The sequence below is a fragment of the Lineus longissimus genome, chromosome 9 (assembly GCF_910592395.1).
Source record: "Lineus longissimus chromosome 9, tnLinLong1.2, whole genome shotgun sequence".
NCBI classification, from domain to species: domain Eukaryota; kingdom Metazoa; phylum Nemertea; class Pilidiophora; order Heteronemertea; family Lineidae; genus Lineus; species Lineus longissimus.
Window position 1 is genome coordinate 1,377,373 of NC_088316.1, and position 24,020 is coordinate 1,401,392.

At 40.1% G+C, this 24,020-nt stretch overlaps 1 protein-coding gene across 34 annotated transcripts in view; it reads left to right on the forward strand.

Moving 5' to 3' along the window:
* The window catches only part of LOC135493274 (C-Jun-amino-terminal kinase-interacting protein 4-like), a 47,873-nt gene that overhangs the window by 9,028 nt on the left and 14,825 nt on the right, over positions 1 to 24,020 (forward strand). For 10 of the 34 annotated variants that reach the window (XM_064780429.1, XM_064780439.1, XM_064780446.1 and 7 more), the window contains exons 4-20: positions 565 to 656; positions 1,127 to 1,150; positions 1,718 to 1,983; positions 2,722 to 3,000; positions 3,268 to 3,349; positions 3,948 to 4,036; positions 5,157 to 5,189; positions 6,772 to 6,807; positions 8,131 to 8,151; positions 9,087 to 9,110; positions 10,203 to 10,260; positions 10,635 to 10,839; positions 11,154 to 11,192; positions 12,014 to 12,216; positions 18,151 to 18,330; positions 22,572 to 22,622; positions 23,654 to 23,894. In XM_064780429.1, the coding sequence (XP_064636499.1) occupies positions 565 to 656; positions 1,127 to 1,150; positions 1,718 to 1,983; positions 2,722 to 3,000; positions 3,268 to 3,349; positions 3,948 to 4,036; positions 5,157 to 5,189; positions 6,772 to 6,807; positions 8,131 to 8,151; positions 9,087 to 9,110; positions 10,203 to 10,260; positions 10,635 to 10,839; positions 11,154 to 11,192; positions 12,014 to 12,216; positions 18,151 to 18,330; positions 22,572 to 22,622; positions 23,654 to 23,894 (1,923 nt within the window). Of the gene's footprint in view, positions 1 to 564; positions 657 to 1,126; positions 1,151 to 1,717; positions 1,984 to 2,721; positions 3,001 to 3,267; positions 3,350 to 3,947; positions 4,037 to 5,156; positions 5,190 to 6,771; positions 6,808 to 8,130; positions 8,158 to 9,086; positions 9,111 to 10,202; positions 10,261 to 10,634; positions 10,840 to 11,153; positions 11,193 to 12,013; positions 12,217 to 18,150; positions 18,331 to 19,864; positions 19,883 to 21,230; positions 21,249 to 21,877; positions 21,926 to 22,571; positions 22,623 to 23,653; positions 23,895 to 24,020 lie in introns of all 34 variants that reach the window. The other 24 variants (XM_064780444.1, XM_064780466.1, XM_064780441.1 and 21 more) reach the window with 22 other exon arrangements.

Here is a 24,020-nt window from a genome sequence, read left to right on the forward strand (position 1 = left end):
TGTTCCTCCTCCAAGCGTTTTTGCGTGCCACCACGGTTAGGTGCCAATTGGGTTTGTTGGCCCAGTGACCCTATCTTCAGCCAGAGTGGTCAATCGCAAGCTACCCATGTATAACTTAAGTGCAGGCCTTGAATTCGAAAACTACTAAGGCACCCATTGTTAGAGCCATTTTTGCCTTGGATACTAGAAAATGTGAAAGAAGATTGGGTGGACAAGAAGGCCATTTTGGAGGGCACTGACTGCCATGGCAGCGGTGGCAGAGGCTGAATTCAAGCCCTGTTAGTGCGGTCTAAAGCTTGCCCAGGCATGGCCACCGGGTAAAAAGAACCTCAGTTTGAGACAAAGCCACTGAGGGTTGAGTGACTTCCTGAGGACACAAGGAGGAAATAGATCTTGCTGAGAGTTGAACCCGCAACCTCTTGATATGAGCCCAGTGCTCTAGTCAACCGTCATGTCTTCATCTTCTTCCTTTGTGTTTCCTCTCATGTCATAGTGTTCAAAAGATCAGCAAGTCCCATATCAAAATGTGCCCACTTTCTTAATTCTTGCTCCTTTTCCTTCCAGTTATTCAAAACTCACATGGATTACATGGAACGAACAAAAATGCTGATGGGTTCAGATCGCATGGACATGATGGGCATGAGCCCTCGAGGAAGGTGAGTTGGGACTTAGAACTATCATAATATCCTATTTCGAGGAGAGGGATCCATCACCACATCCTTCAAGGGTGCTCAATGTTCCATCTCTCGTTGAAATGATCCACTACCACCATTTTTGCTTGAACTTGAAAACCTGAAGCATTTAGAACTTTGTCAAAATGAAGTGAATGCCAATTTCAAGGGTGGGTGTCGGTTCATAGTTTTCCAGAGAGCAGCCTACAAGGTTTTAAATGGGCATTCACCTCATTTTGAAGAAGTTCTTTAGGATTTCAAGTTCAGCCAAAATGGCGGTCCCTATGGTCAACCCTTAACTTGAAGGTGTGCAGCGTTGTAAAAACCCACATTTCTCACAAGTCTTATTTCTCGTCTACGGTCGAAGATTACAGTGTGTGTATAGAGTCTTTTCTTGAATATATGAAAAGGTGTTATGATTTTTTCGGCCATACATCGTCACAGTGTATTTTCAGTAATGAAAAATGGCCAAAATCTCGGTGAGTACTGTAATTCCACACTGTAGAGTGCACCGAATAATGATTGCGTTTTCAGCAATTTTTCACTGCAAAGTCTATAGATAGATGGCGCTTCTGATGGTACGGGACTAATATTTAGATAGATGAATCTGACTGACCTAAGGTGTATGCACGTGTTCGCTTTCGATTTTCAGCTTCCTTTTCAGCTAGCCAATTCCCAACTTGATTTGAAATGATGGCAGACGCATTAATCCGATGTGAACAAACTTCATATCGAAGTTCAAGTGAGGCTGAAAGTGTTTTCAAGGGGCAGAGGTGTACGAATTAAACTTAAATTAGTCACTTGCCTCTTGCCAGATGAGTGCCTCTTGTGGTGAAGTTCCCGAACTTCACTTGAGTATTGGCCTCGGCCTTCGTTGATTTCATTATCACGGCTGATTGATGTCCAAAATATAAAAGGCTGACCCCAAAAGTAGGCCATTTTGTTTCCCCACCACAAAGATCACCCAGGGAATGATCTAAGAAGAGGCCTACAGTATTTGGTATTTATTCCTTTTTGTAACTATTTCTTGAATTTTCCAATTTTAGGAGTGGTTTGATTCTTCCTAATCTACGTCCAACGTTCCCAGGGATGGGAATCATGGAGACGCCAACGCCCGTCAAGTCCGGTATGACACCAGGGTATTCCACCCCGACCCCAACACGGGGCCCAGACAATGCCACAAACCTCCAAAATGAACTCAAGGACTTCGATAATAATGTTGATCCTAATCGTAACGTGGCGGCTGATAATCGGCGGGAAATGACGGACAGGGGCCAGATGACTGACACGAAGTCCGTCAGTTCTGCTTCAAGTAAGTTAGCTAAGAATTGTGCTTCCATTCTGGATTTGTCGTAATTCGTAAGAAGTAGTTGTAGATTTACCTTCGTCTTGTGGTCGATGTATGACCATGTCTTTCTTTTGGTTGTTTCCTTGGATGAAGAACATTTTTGTGAAATCACCCACGGTATGTTTTGTTTATTTTTCCTCGAATCTGCATATTTACTCCTCACTACTCCTCCTGTTAGCATCAACAACCCCTTATTCATTGCTAGAAGTAATCGGTTTTTGTAATCATCTATATCTTCACTTAATGTCAGTTTCGTTCAAAATACACAATCACGTCTGCTTAAAACACCAATCTGAGTTAAGTTTCACTATGCATGTCCGTGTGTTTATTTTGTTGTTTTCTCCATGAATTCCTTTGTGATCCTTTTGCTCTCATCACGCACCTCATCAGCATTACGACCAAACTTGTTTTGGCAAAATGAAAGTTAGTTGTCATTACGAGTTGACAGTTGAACCTCTCTCAGCAGCCACTTCTCTATCAAGGACACTGGTGTTGGTCCCAGACCAGTCATATCTATTCAAATTGACCCCTATAATCAGGACACCTCTCCATTGAGGACAACTTTGGTCAGTCACAAGTGTGTCCTTGATAGAGAGGTTCTATTGTACTTAACATAAATCAAATCTTTCAGTTGTTTATTAGCTTTTGGTGTATTTATTTCTTATTTATAAGTGTATTTTGTTCTGTCTTGTCATTGTCCAGAAAAACCTGAAGATACAAGTAAATCAGAAACAGAAGAAGCAGAAGATGGAAGTGAAAAACCTGAGGCTGCTGATACAAAAATAGAGGATAAAAATAGTGAAACAGATCAGAGCATTAGTGAGGAGAATGCGATGTTAAAAACTGGCGATGCTGAAAATGTCGAAGGTGCTAAAACAGCGGTGACGACCGCTGATGATGTTATCAGTAAGCCGGTGGATATCCGACAAGCGATGAGTGATAGCGACTTTACGAGTAGTCTTGAGTTTTCTATGAGTCCTGGTGAGTCGATGAGTTCTGTTGAGTTAGCGTGGGCTGCTGTGGCCAGTGTGAAAAGTACCGGTATACTAATTTGAGTTGATGAAGATAGCTCTGTCCATAGGCATACTCACCTGCCTTGTGCTGGAGCTGCATTACTGCCAAAGGGTGGAGGTGTGAGTGAGTGCCTGTTTTCTAGTACCCAGCCAGAATCCAACTCTGGGGGAACACTTATCTTGACTACCCTTTAAAATGCTTGGATGGCAACTTAATGAATCAATTCTATTGCAGCTGGTATGGACCCGATGAAACAATCAAGCATGATCCAATCAACACCAGAAGCTGAAGATTTGGACGACTTTGAGAAACATGTGTAAGTGATTTTACCTGGAGCAACCCTTGGTGTACCGGGTAGGCGTCTGACTCATGATGCAAGCGTTGTGATTTGTTCCCAAGTCTGGTCATCAAAGTGATTTGGCCATCCTCAGGTCCCCCTCAAGGAGCCACAGTGGTGTAGTTGCTCGCGACTCTGACTAGCGGTCATGAAATCCCTGATTCGATCAGCACTGTTTTGAGATGCACGCTAGACATTTATCATTATCAGTAACAAGTCGGATGTCCTAGAGAGTTCCACAAGAGCCCTGGAGCATTGTGGTGAGGGTGGTGGTGCCAGCATTCCTCTCTATTCTTCATTAAAGACTAGATTTATAGGGCATCTGCCTTACTCTCTATTTGTATATGAAGGCAATAGCTGAAAAGAGTTAGGTGCACCCTCATAGATAACATTCCTGGTGCTAATGTCTGTCATTATATCACCTCATTACCATCTACTCTGATGACCTTTAGATCTCAGTGCCAGGGATGAGTTTCCATAAATGAGTTTCCTTTGCGTCAGAGTCGTTATTTGAAGCGGTAGTATGTTGATGCTGAGAGTGGATTTGCATAACTCATTTGCATCCTCCTCGTTACAGTAAAAAGAATGAGCAGTCGTTGTATGAAGAACTGGTATTCCATGACTCAGATGTCATTGGCGACATGGACGATGGGGCTGATATAACAGGTATGGATGGAAAACTTCCTTTGCGTAACTCATGTATTGTCGGTTCTCGCTTGAATCGTTGAATTAAAGACTGCTGTTTTATGAAACTGATATGCAAGGACAATCATAATTTCAACTCGAGCCATGACATTATTGCAATGAAACTTATGCACATTTTGTAATGTAAGAATGTTGTTTTATGAAATTGATATACCATGCAATCATAACTACAACTCAGACCATAACATTATTTGTTGACAAAGATAGACCAACGAAATTTGTCGTGTGAATCTTATTGTATGTCATGCTTAGCCTGCATTTGTCTTACTGAAAATTTTTCCCTTGGTTTATCGGTGCATGGGGTTTCAGCTTTCTTTGTTATCAATTTCCGACTGATGTGAAACATGAATTTGATCTAAAATTAGAACAGAAAGTGTAAAGTTGGTTACTTTGCTAATGCATAAACTGAACTGAAAATAAGTTGGGCACCCTGCTGATGCATAAACTGAACTGATAATAAGTTGGGTACTCTGCTGATGCATACACTGAACTGAAAATAAGTTGGGTACTCTGCTGATACATAAACTGAACTGAAAATAAGTTGGGTACTCTGCTGGTGCATAAACTGAACTGAAAATAAGTTGGGTACTCTGCTGGTGCATAAACTGAACTGAAAATAAGTTGGGTACTCTGCTGGTGCATAAACTGAACTGAAAATAAGTTGGGTACTCTGCTGGTGCATAAACTGAACTGAAAATAAGTTGGGTACTCTGTTGATTCATAAACTGAACTGAAAATAAGTTGGGTACTCTGCTGATGCATAAACTGAACTGAAAATAAGTTGGGTACTCTACTGGTACATACACTGAACTGAAAATAAGTTGGCTACTGCTTTGATAACATTTTAATACACTTTAATCAGAAATGTAGTTTAGATAGCCAGCGTCCTTTTTACGCCTCTTGTAAGATCAGCGCACTAAGTGGTTGTGTGGCAGAACTTTGCAGATTTTTGAGTAGACATCACGTCACTGTTCGTCAGGGAGGTTGTTGATTTCAACAATTTGGCAAAGTTCAGTCACTATCTAGGTGTGCTGAATGAGAATCGCATTGCCCTTTAAAATTCTGACATTCATTCTTGCAGAAGACCCTGAAACAGAGTATAAAACTGATCTTGGTGTGTTTTTAAAATTTCCAAAACTATCAGTCAAGCTTACAATCTTTGAGCAATTGTGTTAGAAATTTGTAGGAGTAGTTCACAAGTAAAATACATATGCTTTTGCAAGTAGTCTTTCCTACCACTGCACAGTCCTCGCACAATACAAAAAATCACTTGTTGAAAAGATATGTTGTTCGTCTGTAAGATTGTCACAAAATTGACACACCTTCGATATGACTGACAAAATCTGTACACTTCTTTGATGTCCCAAACGCAGACCGCAACTTTTCAAATCAGAGCACTGCTTCAACCACGTGTCAACAAAAACCGAATCGCTTTATCTCCTTGAGGCCAATCTGACCTCTTGACTTTGGCCATATTCAGAGTCTAGCCACCGACACAACTGTCACATGTCTGACCCTTCATTCTCGGTCCTTGCTGGGTCAATCCAGGCACTATTGTTCAAACATCTGTCACAAACGTCTACCACTGCCGGTGGAGTATGAATTCCCTTTTCTCATTCTTCTCTCTTGAAATGAAAAAATGCATAATTTGCTTGGGTCTGGCACTGAGGGAATTGAAAGCGTCTCCCCTGCCATTTGAGAATTTAGGTGATGGCTTAATCTCTATAGTTTCTTATGACTTTCTCTGCGCTACCCCAAAGTTTATCAGTGTTGGCAAAAACCCATTACTTCAGTATTTACGTGTACTTGTAGATGGGTTTGGTTTCAAACTCAGGGGTATGGGTTACTTACTGCCATTTTGGTAGCACTACATTCCATTGTCAGCATCTAGACTCTAGAAGTATATTCCATGCAGCTAGTTCAGGGCTAGAAGGTTTATATTTGCTATCTGAAATACTTATTCCATTGGGGCACAGGAACCAAATTCAATGTTTCAAGTTCGTGGTGTCATAGTGGGTAATTTTAGTTACTTTCCTGCTTTTAGAGGACTGTAGTGAAATCACACTCAATCCCAGAATTGTAATTGATCTTCATTTCAGTTAATTGTCAACTAATCATAAAAGGCCTATATTGAGTTAATTTGGATACAATTTCGTACAACAGATTTTGTTGCGGTCAGGTTACAACTGACCGAGCGCACATTGAGCAAGCATGAGTGTTGTAATCCCCTTGCTTATTGTACGATGTCCCATAACCATGGACAAACTGTTATATCAGTGTATTCCTAGAACAAGACCCTACTGTGGTCTTCGTGAAAAAGTTTTGATTTAACTTTTCGAGTTTGGTGTCCTCTAACACTTAACTTGTTTTTTAGTTCCTGTTTTTTGAGGGGCTGACCATCAGATTCTGTCATCAAAGGGACACTGCTTTTCCTGGCCCTTTGTTTAGAACAGAATTGGATATTGCTTATTCCTTTCTGATTGGGCAGTTCTTGAGTACAATATATTAGGGTTCAGAGGAAGTTTTTGGCGGGCGTTTTTCTTCACGGGGTGGGATCAAAATGCTAAAATCATGAGGTTTGGCTTTATTATCAGGGAATCACTTGTATTAGATTATGCCAGCAAAATCACTCCGCTTCTCTGAACTAATTTCTAATCATTTCTCTGTGTTTTTCTTTCCTGCTTTCCTCCTCTCAGGCAGCGCCATTCACCCCGGAGAGTTTGCGTCACCTGGTTAGTCATTAACATATTTTTTACCCACAATTCAATGGAAATTTCGATCGTTTGCGACGTTTGTTTATGCACGTTTCACATCAAAAAGATGTGTTTCCCAATCCTCAATTGCACATTTATGTCGGAATGAAAACAAGAAAAAGGATTATTATTGTCTTTACTGCATGGTGGTTGGTCATTCAAAGCTTTACTGCCAAACTTTCACACCTCCTTTTTTGGTGATTTGCTGAAATATCACGACTTACCAAGATTCATGAGGATAAATTCAAGAATTTGCTTTTTATTAGAAAAAGTGAAAAAAATGTTTTTTTTGAAATTTTCACGAGGTGGAGAAATTTTGTGTTTACGGTATAGCTTTGATATACTTGTCCACCATGTTGTGACTGATTAAGAACAAATGTACTCCCTATAGAGGCCATGCTGATGCAGTGACGTAACTTTGGCATCAATTTTGGACGTTAATTTATGTCCTTGACCCTGCTAAGAGAGTGACGTCACCACACTTCACGGTTGCTGTGGTTGGGCCATGTGGGTCACTGAAGTAAAATTGATGTCCGAATTGTGTCTTTCTGTGATGTCATCTGCACGTCCTCGATAGCTTTTCTCGTGAGCCATCTTGACCCTGCATTCTGTTGCTTGCTTGCTCATTCAAGATACAGTTCAAACTGCACAGGTCTCTCTGTCATCAAAAACTACCACCTCATTCGACGCACCGCATGCATCTCTCACAAATTCAAAAATGCATCATGGGCCTCATAGTCCCGGTACTATGCAATTAACAAGGAACAGCTTGAAATGAATTTGCATCCTTGCCTGTTGTTGCTGCTTATGCATGATTATTGTTAATCAAAGATTTCTTTCAGATTTATGTTAGTTACTTTAATTCAGGGCGCCAGAGCTGGTGCTGATACTTCTTTGAGGTTGTCCATGTTCGTTGACAATTTGATCAAATGATAGGACGCCTTGTGATAGGATCCAGCAAAATTATTCATTCAGGCTGTTGGACTCAATGTCATGCATACAATGCCTCTTGACAGCAGTTCTTTAGAAGGAGTATACATCTGTCCAATCACCCCAGACATCCTAGCTATGAGATTAAGGATAGAAGTACAAAGATTTTTCTGTTTCTCCCCAGGTCCCATATCAAAATAAACACTGCTTCATTATTGAAACACTGCTTAGTCCACTGAGATCAACCAAAATGACCGGACAACTTTGTGTGTACTCGACCAGCTCTGGCAGCCATTTTGTTGTTATGACATTGCATCGTTGTAATCGTTATTTTCTTGCTCTTTCTTGCACGTTGTTGTTTGCCCGTATCAGATGACGATGCTGATTCTTTCGGTATGTGTGCGTACTCTAGTAGAATATTTAGGGTGCGGTAACCAGCTTAACTCCGGTACAGGACTGGTGTCATCAGTAACTGACCTCCCCTCACCCTTTACGCTTGGTCATTTGCTTTTCCTAGCTATACCAATTGAAGTTTCCTGCGAACGACGGTGGTAGGGTAACTGAAGTCCTTGTTGTGGTTGAAAAGCCAAAGCATTACCAATATACGTGTCACATTCACGTCATGGGTTCGATCCCAAGTTGGTCGCAGCTCTCCTGTATTGAAACGGCCGTCTCCCTTGACATGATTGGTGTAAATTGCTACCTCTGGTTTCCTCCTACAAGATAACGAGTCATACAAAATTACCTTTTGAGCTGATAAACATTTCAAATCATTTGCAATACTTGAATTCCAATCTGACTTATTTTCTCATCTGGTCACAAAAGTTGCCAAATCTTTCTGTGGGAATTTGGTCAAAAAGATGTTCTGTGGTTTTGGGTTTTCAGTGCTTTTGCTCAATTTTCCCTTTTCCCCTTCCCAAGTTGATGACACCAGAAAAGCGCTTTAGTCCCGTGTTAATACAAGTTGCTTCAAACAGGAGTGTTTGCCACATGTTTGTTAGTCTTCATGTTTTATGTTGTTCATATAAGTTTTGCAAAAGATGTGTTTGATTTTGAAGCTTTAGACTAGGAGGGAGCTTTATAGTATAGTTTTGGCCGATGACACTGTAGTAATTTAGTTATGCATGAAAATGACATGGTTGTTCTTGCTACAGTGCTTTTCTGTATGTGAATTTGAAAAATTGGATTCCTTTTAAATGTCAAGCAATGTGTTGTCCGAATGAACTGGTAATAGATGGCACCTCCTTTACCCGATGTGCGTATTGGTCTGATGGTTTAAGCGGTAGAAACTAATCTTTAGCTATTTTTTCCTGCGTCTGTGGATTTAGCAGCCGGCAGTGACAACTTTTTTGGTAAGGTTAAAATGTTCGGTGTTGTATCTTTGATTCTCTCAAATTTCTTGAAAACTATTTAGTTCTTCATGAAAATGATATATTGAAAAGTGTATTCCATCATGTGTAAATGTGAAATTGATATTTGGACCTTTCAAAGAGACATCCCTTCACAAATGTCAATACAATGATAAGAGAACCTTGACATAAACTAGTGATTCAGGCCAATAGGTTCACTGAAATACGGGTATCTGCTACTGGTCAAAAAGCTATTCCAGAAATGCATTTTAACTCAAACTTGGTAGTGGCGAAAAATTTTCATCCAATCTTCTGATACACTCTTGATTCTGTCTCACAATTATACTGAATTTGATAGTATTTATTCCAAATGAGAGAATTAAAGACTTTGTTCTTATCTTTTGCAATTCCCATCTGTGCTTCTGTTTCAATATGGCAATTGGGCTCCGTCTTATCCAAAATGGCAGCTTCACCCAAGCAAAGTTTGGCAAAAGAGTCCATTACTGAAGTTCCACTTGGAGAAGAACTTCAATAATGGCGGTCTGAGTTAGTAATCAGTCTTGAAGAGAGCCATCGACCAAATATAGTTCTGGGTCTGGCTGGAGTCTAGCTCAAACTAAGTTGGCGTTGTATGTTTTTTTGCTTTTATCTTTGAATCTTCTGCAAAAAGGAGGTTGGGGAATTTATTTTGATTTCGCGATGACTTGTTTGTCTTCAATGCTTTTCATGTTGATTGTTTTGTTTTGTACATTTTAAGCTCCTCTTTTGTTGCATTTGTTCTTTTATAACATGAAAAAAATCATTTCTGCTGGTTGAATGATGATTATACTCATTGGATTCACTAATCACATAATACATTTTATACTACATTTAGTGGTCTCAAGATACCTCTAGACACAGTTGAAGTTTCTCAGGAAAGTCGTAAAGTCATTTTTTCTCCAAATTTTTTTTTCACTTTTTCCCTAATTCTTCCTTTTCGCTTAATACGACATGCTGAATCTTACCAGAGCTGGTCATAAATATCTCAATTACCTTTTTTTCTTCTGGCCCATGGGAATGCCTTCCTTAGTCTCACAATGTGACTTGTCTTTTCAGGCATGGGGAAAGAAGTTGAAAACCTCATTCAAGAAAACGCGGAACTCCTTGCTACCAAGTAAGTGGATTCACTAAATTTCACTTTAAGATTTCATAGGACTACTAGAAATCACAACAGGAGCTCACCCAGCAGAGGAAATCAAGTAGAGACTTAGCTTTGCAGTCTCTTTTGTGAGGTCAATGCCAGGAGCACTCGCCAAAGAGCATATTCAAAATCCTCCTCCTGTGCATTAACAGCAGAACACTTTTGTGGGTTGTTGGTTTTGAATGTGGTAGTTTCCACATTGATGCAGAGGAGGAGGCCTGGCACTGTTTTTCAGTACGATCAGGATTGAGTTGCCATCATTTTCTTTTGGATTGATACTGCTCTAGCCCATCAACATTGGGGTGTAATGATGTCGCTCTCTGACTTTACTCCGCTCCATCTTTCAGGAATGCTCTGAATATCGTCAAGGATGATTTGATTGCCAAGGTCGACGAGCTGACAAGCGAACATGAGATTCTGCGTGAGGAGATCACGTCGCTGCAGGCCGTCAAGTCGCGCTTCAAGCTCCGCATCACGGAACTCGAAGATGAAATCAAGAAGCTGAAGGAAGAAATCGACAAGATGAATAAAAAGATGAATCCGGAAGATGACGTATGTTTCTCTTCAATCAGAATATTTGTAGATAACGAACACAATAGACAAATTTCATATAAAGATCAAAGAGAAAATGGCTAAACATAGGCGTAGCTGGGGGGAGGAAATGTCCACCCAGATGTTGCCAAAAAAGTGTTTTTGACCATGATTTTGGCCGAAAAATTTCAAAAAGTGTGATTTTGTCCCCCAAGACCAAGAAGCTAGCTATGCTCAAGAAATCTTGCTTTTTTTCTTGGAAAGTATCTAAAAGTTTACAATTAAAAAACGTTTGATGTTAAAATTCTCATCAATTGACTACCATTTCATCTTAGTTACAATCATCATATGAGCTGCAGAACTTTGCAGCGCTGGTAAGTTAAGTTTCCGACCAATTGTAAAAAAATAACAACTTCATCAGTCCTCGTTGATTCTTTCCCGATGACAACTGGCTGTTGTGGAATTCCTTTACAAGTAATCCTATTAACAAATATGTCACGTAATGGAACAATGCTTCTACTTCTGTTTCTACTAGTCAAGCGGTGAAAATTGAAGAATCACAGGTTGTCTTGGTGTATGAAAGCTCTTTGGTAATCTTAAACTTGTCTTTCTGACACTTCTTAAAAACCCTGTAACACATAGACTTTGGTGTGAATCTAAAATCTCATAACCTTAATATCTGCACCGTGGTGAGAGTGTTAATTGTAGAATGTTATGACGGAGATAACTTTTGGAGACGTACTTATGTCCGTGGACCTTGGCTCTTTTTGGCCTTGATGTGGTTACACGTTTCTGGATCTTGGCAGTTGAGTCAGGGGCTGAACTTAGAATTGCATCCTTGCTGTTCCGGTGAGGCTGCTCGAGTGACAAAATTGTCACTGGACCTAACAAAATTGTTGTGTTGGATTGACGTGACTTAGCAGAGAGGTGTGACGATGTTACAGTTCAGCCTCAGAAGACGCCAACTTGCGTTGGTATTCCAGGGATTATAGATTATAGATTACCCTAGAGGCGGCCTAACTAATGCTCTTTCATGGTGTCAACTAAAGTCAGTCAACTATGACACTGGATGCCCAGGGCTGTGTAACATTACTATTTGTGGTCACACTACAATCGAGTGACAAAGTGCAGCCAAGTACCTTTGGCTGGATCTCTCTGAAAAGCACTTTAGGCCCTGTTTTGTCTCATTTCACAGGAGGACGTCCCGATGGCACAGAGGAAGCGTTTCACCCGCGTAGAGATGGCACGCGTACTGATGGAGCGCAACCAGTACAAGGAGCGACTGATGGAGCTGCAGGAGGCGGTCAGGTGGACTGAGATGATACGGGCATCGAGAGAACACCCCGAACTAGTAGGCCAAGGTGGTGGTACAAAGAAGAGATCAACAATATGGAATTTGTGAGTATGATTGGTTTACTTCATGATGCACTCCTTAGGATCTGACTTCTCTTTGAAAATAGTGGAAAAATACTTGAAGGACTTATAAATGAGAAAAATTTCAATTTGAAACTTAAAAGTCCCTGGATGTGGAATTTTTTTGAGCCCTCAAATGTTGAGATCAGAATTAAGAATTTTGAAGGCTTTTAAAATCAGTGATTGTGTACAGGTAATGATGTAAATGTGAAATAGTATTAAATGTGTCAGTTGCTCATCTTAAAAAACTTTGAAGTTTGTTAAATTGATTTCAATTTTAGTGGATATGATAGGTAAGGTAGGCCATACACCTCCCCTGCAGGGGTCAACTGGGCTAAGGATCCCTTGGTGTCATGGATAAGTAGCGTAGGGGTCATATCGGGTACAGGCCTGTTGTATGATGCTACCAAAGGTGTTCGCTAATGTGAGAATTGCAAGTATTTAGAAGAAAAAATGGGAATAATCAGTCCTCAGGCTTTGTGGAAAATGTCGCTGTTTATCTTAAATTCCAGCCATTGCTTAGTTTTTGCACGGTAGTATCATAGAATAACGACGCGTATTGATCAAACAGGTGTTCTTTCTGGCCCCTTCAGACCTGATTATTCAAGGCACCAAAAAGGACACTCAATTTGCATAGAAATAGACTGTTCCCTGTCCAGCCACATCATCTCCACCACAGGTTAGGCAGGTTGACCGTCGAAGAAGAAGAAGGCATAGAATATACATAGAAGCATGTTTAAAAGCACGTGATTCATGTCGAATGTTCTTGTTCTGTTTCAGTTTTGGTAATCTCAGTGGTTTAGGTTCGACGGCGGCACCAGAGAGCCCGCCCAGGCCACAGCCCAAGAAGAAACACATACAGGGCACACCGAAGATTGTATAGCACACATCCAAAGTGGGAACACACCATGTTAGAAATGTCCAAGGGCCAGCTGGGAGAAACAGATTTATGAGTTATGTGGAGAGGGGGAAATAAATTTTTGTGGAATGTTTTGGGAATTGATCTTGGGTAGGTCTGGGATACTGAGGGGTGTAATGTTTTGAGAAATGACTGTGGGTTGGTCAGGGGAACTGCAGGGTAAGATCAGGGCTCTTGGTCACACTTAGGTGGAGCGATTTAGACTAAAGTTACCCCCCAAAAGATGTATCTTTAAACCCAGACAGGAAAAGACACGGCAAAACTGGTATTTCTAACATTGTGTGTTCGTGCTTTAAAATGCATTTTGTACCAAGATGCTCAAAACATCCAATCTGTTGTGTGACAATACCGATTTCAGTACCTTTGTGGTATATCAAAACTGTGAATTTTTTGGGGGTTCAAGCAAAAATTTTCTATAAATGGAAAATGATTCGCCGGAAACTAGTTCAATGAAAGCAGCCACTTTGGGACCAAAACCAGTGTCCTTATTAGAGAGGTTGTCCTTGATAGAGAGGTGTCCGCTAAGGAAGGTTCCACTGTAATTGTATTGACAGTTAAGGATATTTTGAGTGTCTCTTCAAGAGTTTTATATGGCAGCAACGCAATCTACTTCATATCGTGGCGCATCTCATCTGCTAGCCATCTGTTAGTGTAGGCAAACTCAATCTCAATGACTCTAAGAATGATGTATTCATTAACCCTTTCATGAGTGTAGTGGCTAATCCAGAAAAATCCAGAAGAGTGAAAGACCAGTCATCTTAACTAGTCATCCAGTTATGTAATATTGAGGGCAGTTTGCTTGGAATTACATTGAGCTTGGGGGCATGACTGTATGGGTCTTATGTCTTATGGGGAGGAATTACGGATTTAGGAATTGAATCTGATTCATCTCTGATTGAATAGGCTGACTTGTTCTGTTTAATTTTTTGGGGTGGGAGGGAGTGCTCAGCTCAGCATAAATGGTTGGGTAAAGGGCTAGATTTGATTGCAATAAGTTTTAATCCTCCATTGTAGAGGGAGTGAGTGGGACTTGGTCAAAAACATGAATAACAATTTGTTCACTAGATTCCATCCATTCCGAATGATTTTCATAACTGTTGTGTCTTTTCTTGAAAAGATCTGGAATTTGTTACAGCGTTAAGTTTGTAAAGTATCATCTTCTGACTGAGATTGAAATTCACCAAGAAATTTCTGTGAATATTCTGTTTTAGTGTCCGAAAAGCAATTGACTCTCAATTTTAAGGCTTTTTTGGCCTTTTTAGGAAACCGGTTCTGTATTTGCTTCACAAAACCAGAAATATTGACACTTTTCAGGAATTGAACCATTAGGCCATGCCCAATAATTCTCTGTTTGGGGCTCCTGGCACACAGAAGTGACTATTTGAAAGTATCTGCACCAATTTTTGAGGAATTTGAAATATTTCAGCAAGAAAAGTTTTGAAAATCTTGTTTGTGTGTGTGTATTGTTTTTTTTGCTGGAGGCCCCAAACATTGAAATAATTGGCATGTCCTCCTATAACGTAATGATTGAATACCAGTCACCCTTATTTGCTCAAAATGATAGGTAATTAAAGACAGTTTGCCTATTTTTGGAAATGATAGGGGTGATATTTGATAATGTTTGTAGATTATAACATGGCACAATAGGGATCAATAAGAGGCAGACATTATTTGTTGATTATAGTTATTGTCAAGGATACAGATTTTTTGTCAAATATCATACTTTTGTGATTTTCTTTAAAATGAACTGACCCGAAGTACTGTAAATATATTGGTTCGGAAGGGTCCATTTTAAAGTTTGAGGGGTATTTCTTATTGATCCATATTGAGCATGATATACTAATGGATCATATTGATCTCTTCAACAGCAACGACATTCCATTGATACGATTGGCGGCCATTTTGGATTCCGTCGCCATGACGATACCAAGCGGTGCTCCGCGCCATGTTTGATTTTAACAATGCCATATTGCATGTCCATGTTGATCCCTATTCGTGTTTCGTTTGTTGAGTTTTTTTGCTCGTTCCAAAGTGCATGAACAATCAATATCAAGCTGAATATCCCTTTTATCGCTCATCGCTGCGATAATTGTCGCAGGTCGCACCAATAAAACACTCCTTCGGTGATAATCCTTCTACTGCATCAGTATCCTCAGCCTGGCACCAGTGGTATTCAATACACTCAGTCTCACAATATATTTGTAGATGAAATAGGAGTATCAAAGCCTGAGTATGATGATATCATTTGATGCATTCTAAATCATCCAAACTGGCCAAATATAACATTCAGCTTGTTGTTTTGGACTGCTGAATTGAACGCAACTTGGCCAATATCAGTCTATCATCTCATGAAGTATTGAAAGTATCCTCATTTGATAACTCCCTTTGACATTTCCACAGGCAGGAAAGGTGTGTATTTTAAACCATTTAACAGAAAGGGTTTCTATAATTTGACTTCGATTTGCTTGGCAAAACATACAGACAGCAGGAGTTGTGCATGTCTCTGGTAATCATCAGTGATATTGGCTTGCTGGGTTCGCATGATTTGCATTTGCCTCATTGCTTGCATGGTCATGGAAGGTCTTTCAGTCAGTCAAAACTTCATTGGTCTTTTCGCTGAAAATTTAAACATTTTATTCAAAAACTTTTAGATGAGTTTGACTGAATTCAAAATAGATCGAAAATCAATAGTTTGGCAGAATTTTATTCCACCGAAATCTTGACATTATTATTTTTGCGAAATATTCCAAATTTGTGAGATCCGATCTCGTATTCATATTGAAATGCACAACATGCTGACTTTGAAACAGGAGCGCTTTGTTTACTCATCTTGCAAAACCCAACTGGAAGCCAAAATAGACGGTTTTTGGTCCATTTTTCTGGCAATTGTTGATGCGCTTTGGAACGAGTATTTAAAGATGTTGTTAGCTTTGATTTAAGTCTATTTTGAGAGAATGTTTACATCTGTTCGATGTGTCAACATAGATCTCATCAGTTTGTGTCGTCTGCTTAAAATAGGACGTTTATTGTTTGTTTGCTTTAATGCTTTGGAATCAGTTTTACAAGTAAAATGTTTTAAGCATCCGTTATAAAACAAGGCATGTTATTATCCCTTTGACTGTATGGGGGAGAGGGGGCTACTGGGTCCGATGGTACTCGATAAATGATTATATACACGCAACCCACACATCCAAGCACTTCATCAGAACTCACTTTTACGAAAACAAACAAAATTTGACCAAAACATTTCCTGTTTTGTATGGTATCGTGAATCGGTGACAAAAACACTTTTTCTATCATTGAAAGTCTACGAAGTTGGACTATTACTGATTTCTGTGGAAAGAACCAAAATTTGTCTGAAATAAACTGTCTTGAAGTGACTAACAACACTGATAAACACAAGCAAAACACATTGACACAAGATAAATGGCATTTTAAGCAGACGACAATGTAAACAAATGTGAATCAATGAATTAATTTGCTGCCATTTTAATTGTAATATTAATTGTAAAAACAGAAATTAATGTAATTATAATTAAGATTATGATTTATTAAAAAATTCTAAAAGATGAAAAAGGTCTTTTGGTTTATTTTTGCATTTGTTATAAAGTTTTCGTTTTCTTTTGGGATCAACATGGTGTGTGCTTTTGGTGCATTGTTAGAATGGTCGATTTGATTTCATGTCCACTCGCCTATTCTCGCTTAATTTGCAGAGTTTTTCTTTTAGGTTCGACAGTACTCTGTATTTCAGGAAACTAGACTAGTAGTAGAAGTTCCATGATAGAGCCTCATAAAGTATGTCCGCAACGAAGAGGGATTCTGACAAAGCATATAGATGGGTCAGGGGTTGGAGGGTCAGTCTGCTTGTGGATTAATATGGATGACTGATGAGCTGGACCTGTCTGTACACTATGATGAGTTGCTACACTTTGGCAAACACCACATGCGACATCACTTATGGCAGACACTGGCCTACCAAATTCAGACTACTAAGTTTGTCATTAACGGTCTGGCATAAGTTGGCTGACATGTACGTACGGAAGGGGGAGGTGTTGCCAATACGTACAGGGTGCGTCGGGGGGAGGGGTCTACAAGTCTGGATTTGGTGCGTATATAGTAAATGAATGCTACCTAACGGGTATCAATGGACAGATTACTCGATACCCAGGACTTCACCCATGCTGGTATGAGTGTAAGACATGGATGGGGCCCAATGCGACCTAATGGCATGTCTGCCTACTATGGGGTCCTTCAGAAGACGATGTTTAGCTTATTATAGGGGAGAAGGCCAATAATGGCAATTCCACTTGCATAACACCAAATGAAAGATTGATGGATCCATACTGAAAGTTTCAGAGCGATCCCTCGCTGAAGGGCCAGAATATGGTAATAAGTGTTGTACTGTGTTCCCACAGGGAACTTGGCTGAAAGACACTGTTCAATGTCGATTTCAAAGAACTCGCTAACTGAACTACCTTTGAGGTCATGGAGTTCAATAACCTTGTGTGGGCATGAAATGGTGAAAGTGGGAGTCGCTTTTTTTTTCTTTCCAAATTGGGAGTCTAGGAAGTAGGTGCTGACAAAATTTGGATTGCAGTTGTCTTATTGGACATCTTGGAAGTTGTGCATGATAAGGTTGTGACTTCATTGGATATGGCTGTAGGTTGTGACAATTGGTGTCTTTAAATCGAGACTTAAGCCAGTGGCAATGGGTTCCATTTGTATTGTTGGTATCTTGCAAACGATGCATGCACAGTTTGGGAACTGGACCTTTAGAACTATGTTGTGACATTGTCTCTAGGATGTCTTTAAAGAGAGACTTTGGCCATTGAATACTCAAGTGATTTTGTTTCTTTCCCATTGGCGTCACTCTCTTAAACGCCAGTACGGAACATCATGCCGTCGACCACTTCGGGTGCTACCCTGTAACGGAGGAATACAGTCTTATGCCACAAAACCCCTGGCTACTGGAAGTTTTATGTTTTCATTCTCCTTTCTAGCTTCAGCAACTTGTTCAACACCTCCAACAAACCCAGCAAGAAAGCTCTCCCCCACGCGACCATCCGCTACAATGCACCGACCACCCAGGTCCAACCCGTCGGAGACCCCAACAAGAAGTCGCGGGAGAAGTACAACCTCGGTGGCAAGGGAAAAGCGTATGACTTTCTTAAGGAAGAAGAGTAAGTGACCTTGTCCCTATGTTTTGGTGTACCTCGTCAACAGTGTTTAGGTGTGTACTTGTAAGACTTTGTCTCCTATGGTAAAGTGTTCCTGTCCAATGTGTTCAACTTCTGTTGTAGTTAAAATAATCAAACTGTATTGATATAGTTTGGGGTATTTGTCCAAAATAGGTTGTCTGCAAGGACCTCTAATCTACTTGGCTTTATGCAATGCCCATGAAAATTTGACAGTTTTCAGTGTTAAGCCATTATACGGCAATCGAAATCTCAGAAAGATTCTTGACAATCCTTTCTAAAAAGTTTGTAACCTTAAAGTTGAACCATTGGGACGTTTTGTTACTATCCTCATGAATGTCTGCCTGTTTGTAATGTTCAGTCGGCATCTGTCTGTGATTTCTGGTCTAATTATTTCCTACGCACCACACATAACTGTTTAAAGCACACATTCTTACATTCAGTTTCCTGTGTAATCAGTGCCATTGAGAAATGTATTGTGAACTTTCAGTCGCAGAAAAGAGATTAGTATGAGGACAATTGATAGAACAAAATGCACCTTAACATTTTTAAGCACCAATTCTTACATTTACTTTCTTTTGTAATCAGTGTCCATTGGGAAATCTATTCAAAACGGTTGTAAAAGACATTATAGATTGTGAGGATGCTTTATAGAACAAATACGGTAATGTACCATATGTATGTTTCCCAGTTCAATGAGGAATTATGTCATATAGCACTTTAACTAATCTCTGAAAAGTTTTGCTCAAGCGTACAGACCTGTTTTGTTGTTTGAAATTGCCAATCAAGGGGCTGGGGTGTTATATCTTTTGTCTTCTCTCTCCCATAGTTGAGATATTAGCCCTGTCGTGTTGCGGTCCAATTCCTCGTGTCTTGCACTTAGAATTATGTTGTCTTGTCCACTTTTCCCCGGCTGTCTTTGTACAATCATTGGGTGATATGAATAAAGACTAGCAAATGCTTTTACTCCGGTTTTGTACAGGAAGGCCTAGTGTAAATGTACATGGAGATTTAGATAAAAGCATTTGCTAGTCTTTATTCATATCAATCATTGTCATTACCTCAAGGAACATGTTTCGCTGACAATACTGAAAAATATCATGAACCTTTCTCAGCTGTAATTTTTGCCAAGAATTATTTTAAGATCTTTGGTGTGTTTAGTTATCATAATTTTCATATCTTTACAACTGGGAGCTGTATAGTCCCATCTAATAAAGTCTTAAGACCGTTGAATATTATTGAATATTATTTCCATAGAAGGATAATTCCATTAATATTCACTTTTCAGTTAACGATATACATTTTTTGTTTGGGATGATGGGAAACAATGCATGAACTACACTATTTGACTTCAAATTTTTTGGAGATATCTTAGCCTTGTTTCATATTTTGACCTAGCATTATCGGTTTTTGTACCAACCTGATTCAGACCCTCAAAGTCTGGTGTCGATTTCTTATCTTGGGACAATCACGACATCTGAATGTATTCTCGTAACATGTATCTCTTTCCACCAATCAGGATGTTGCAAAGTCTTGGGTAAGTTTGCGTTTTCGAGTCGAGGCAGATACTAGGCGCAGTTGTTTGCTGCAGTCTTGTAACCATACTCTGAGGGTCGCCAAAGTAGTTTTTTCTTCTCCGATGTATTTTGTGTATGAGCACTACTCGATTTTAACTCACTGCATGGATTTGGCAGTTTCCATGAGAAAGTTAGGATTAACACAATTGTTATAACTGTTGGTTAAAGGGAACTGAAACCGCCCAGGCAGTTCGTATGACCTCGTTTTCATTTCCCGCGTATCGGGTGATCAGAACGAGGCATGAATGAAACATGGCGCCTAGCTGTCAATCATTGAGTGACGTCACTACTATGGAATTTACTACGAAAACTCGTGAATGAAAGATCGCATGACTCACGTGATTCTCACATGATTCTCAATAATAATAACAAATTGAACTGCGCATGCTCGGGCACTGGGGGCGGAGCTACAAATCTGAACTCGAACAGGAAGTTGGAAGTTTGACCTTCTCGGGCGGTGAAAGTTGAAAAGTTGAATAAATCACTCGGCGGTTCCAGTTCCCTTTAAGTTTAGCGCTCAAATACAGTAAGGTGGGGTCACCTTGGCTAGTGAATGACCCAACACAGGGTGTAAAAGTGCTCAAACCTCGCCTGTTGTTGGCTCTGAAATGAAATCAGCTGATGTTAGAGTTGCCTGCCTTTATGCTACCTTTCATACTACAAACAAGGTGGATATTGGCCCTACCCAGGCACAGATGGAAATGACCTCTTCATCAAAATCTTCGCAAAACACAGATGGAAACAGCCAAATTGTACTTTGTTATGCTGTAAATATTTATAGAATGATTAACTCAAACAGCCACAGGGTGTCTCAGAAGAAAATAACATTACAAATCTCAAGACTACAAAAGAACACCAATAGAAATGGCATTGAAATTGCTATTGCCTAGAAAGCACCACCAAAGAAGCAGTATCGGGTCCAGCAATTTGCTTGATTGTTGGATATCACAAGGATTTCAGCATGTTGCATTACTTCTGGGACATCCTGTATTGTTGTATCATCTGTTGTAATGGTTTTGCCTTGCAGGAATGTGTTTTGCTGGTGTATGAATCACTTGATATTGTGGCGTCTGCTTGGCTTCGACTCTTGAACCTTGAAACAGTCTTGTATTCTATCAGATGTGTAAAATCCCCCATTTCTGAGCATACTGTCAGGTCTATCAAGAAGTTGGACTAGATCTTGTAAAATTCTCTAAAGAATGATGTAATTGATTTTGATGATTGAGACTTCAAATTAAGAGTAGAGAAGAGCTAATCCCAGTTCAAAATTTATCAAAACCAAACCAAAGTTTTTGTTCTTTTATGCAGATCTCTAAAAGTTATCGGGTATTTGAATTTTGTTATCTTGTGCATGAAGAGAAATCAGTTTATATCAGACTTTTTTCATCTTGCGCTCTTCTTCAAGACATCACCCTTTGTATTGGGCGGTGTGTGTTTTCTTTGAACACATCATATGGTACATTTGGTTTAATGGCCTCCGTTTTTGGATCTCCTGGGTTGAGAGGTCGTTTCTGCGTGCATGATGCATGGCATTTACTTATAACATCATCATCCCCCTCCCCCAATGACTTGCGACCACATTTGATAGACATTTAGCTGTTGTTTAACTGCTAAATGAAGGAACACCACTGTTGCACACCGTGACAAGAACCTACTTGCGTTGCGTGGTATGAAGGAACTTTTGCATGATCCTGTATCCTCCCCTCCCCATTTTAGAAAAATGACTATGACTTTCGTTGATTGGCCGGTAAGAAATGAAAATTCCAAGCATGTTTTTCCAACTGAATACTGTGACCGGAAAAAAATTTGCAAGCATTTCAATTTTGCTACACATTGAAGCACAAAATGATTTGTTGTCGATGTCATTGCCTGTCGTCTGCATGTTGTATTTTGGTGATTCAGGAAATGTGTCACTTATGTCATTTTGTCAAATTGTCAATTTCATCACTCTCAAGAGAGGAGACACTGTGGAATGCCTCTCTTCCAAATGAGATGCAGCCAAGGTATATGATACAGTCACCATGAGTTTAATTGGCGCTCCTTTTAGAGCCCTGCACAAACGAGCGATTTAAATTGCATTGCCTGCAATTATAACTGCTGCTATGTATGACAAAATGATCGCTTAGGCGCTCGTCACAATTGAGCGACGATGGCAGATAAAGGGTTTATAGTGAGCGTTTTATGATGAAATTACACAGAAGAGTTGCTGTTAAAAACTTTGCAACCCCAATTAAACCCATGGTTACTGTCCATCCTTCTCAGTAGACTGCCCTGTACACTTCATCCTTGGCACTCTCAAATCTTTTGACATTAGTACAAATCCCAGTAAAGGAGTGGTCAGTAAATTTTACAATTTTCTGCTGTGTTATGAGTATGATTACAGTAGTAGATCAGTTGTTCGGCCTATAATCTGATTATTCTGTCCTGCACATAAGCAAATTGCGTCTGCTTGTAACTGTGACCAAAATAAGGTAAAATGGGGAAAGGAAGCCCCTCTCATTCACACACTTGAGGATTGTTAGTAGAACACAATAGAAGGGCTAGCTTTACCCCATTTTACCTAACCTGTGGTCGCACCATTTTAACCTGATATTTATGTTTGCCTATTTGCTGCACAGTTCTGTTGACTCTAATATCTCTCTGCTTTAGGCGAACGCTGGGCGCTGCGAACCCAGAAGCTTATTTGTCCCAGATGCAATCGTAGGTTTATTTCACCAATTTAACTGCCTGCAGCCAAACCCAGGAGTGAAATGCTGTACAAAATCTTGCTCAAAATACCCTCCCCAAACCTTTGGCATAATGGCTAATGCCATTGCAAAGACATGCTTTTGCTACCATCATAATGACAATGACATGTGTGTTTGTGACTTTTCCATTCACTCGGAGTAGATCTGAAAGGATTATGTAACCACTGGACCCTCAAGTTTTGAACACAACTTCTCTCCTCAGACTTCGTTACAAATGTTTGGAGGAAACGGACCGAATACCTCCTCGAGTTCAGAATGTTACAATGCTGAATCCGACTGAGAGAGAACTACATATTTTGCTCGAAGTGTTGGAGGGGAGAGGTCCTGTGTATCTTCCAGCACCGTTACTCTACTGTTGATGTAGTAAACAAACAACAAACAAACTCTACCTTCAAGACTTGAGCTTCTGAAATCCCTGCTGTCACAATCCCTCAAATTGAAAATATTTCAAGAAATGTTTGTCTTGCTATGCTGTGGTTTTGCTAAACGCACGGCCCCCCCTTGCAGTCATCATCCTCTTGGATTGTTTATCATCCAGCATTATGCTGTGCGTTAGTAGAACTTCCATGACTTTCAACATCAGTTGAACTAATTGCTGTCCCAGCATGTCAAATTTGCACATCTTGCTGTCCCTCCCCTTTTTTGCTTTCTGAACAATTCCTTGACAATGATTGTCTTATTGTCGTTCCTTCCACTAAGGATGTTTATCACTAAAGCCACATATTTTGACTAGTATCAAGAAGTACTCTTAGTATTTGTCTTATGTTCTCAAGAGGCAAAGGTCCTTTCTAGCGCAAGATGCCTATAATGATGACGATGAGATTAAATCTCTGGATTTTACCTCAGAACAGATAAACCACATATGCTTGGTTCAGTCGTTCCTGTGCATTCAGTAGAATATCACAAAATACAAATCGACTATAAAGATATTTGTATCACGAGGCATTAGACGCAGTTACTTGAATTTTGTTTCCTCTTTTGCAGACTCAGCGAAAAAACCAAGAAGGAGCGAGAACGTGAACGTCGGGAGCAGTATAAAGCCGTGCGGGCACACGTCAAGAAAGATGACGGCAGGATGCAGGCCTATGGGTGGAGCCTCCCTGCAAAAGTCCCACACATCCCACGCTCGGAGTCCAACAGCGGAGGAGGAGGTAGCAAGAGTCATGTCCCTGTACCAGTACCAGTCTATTGTAGGCCATTACTGGACAAAGAACCTGGTATGAAGGTATGTACGCAGCTACGGCTGGTAGGGTATTTCTCCCTTATAATACTGGAGATGTGGTATCTGGCGAGTGAGTCGTGGAACCCTTGGTCATCTGTGAGAAGGATCCAAGGCCATCATCCTCAGTTA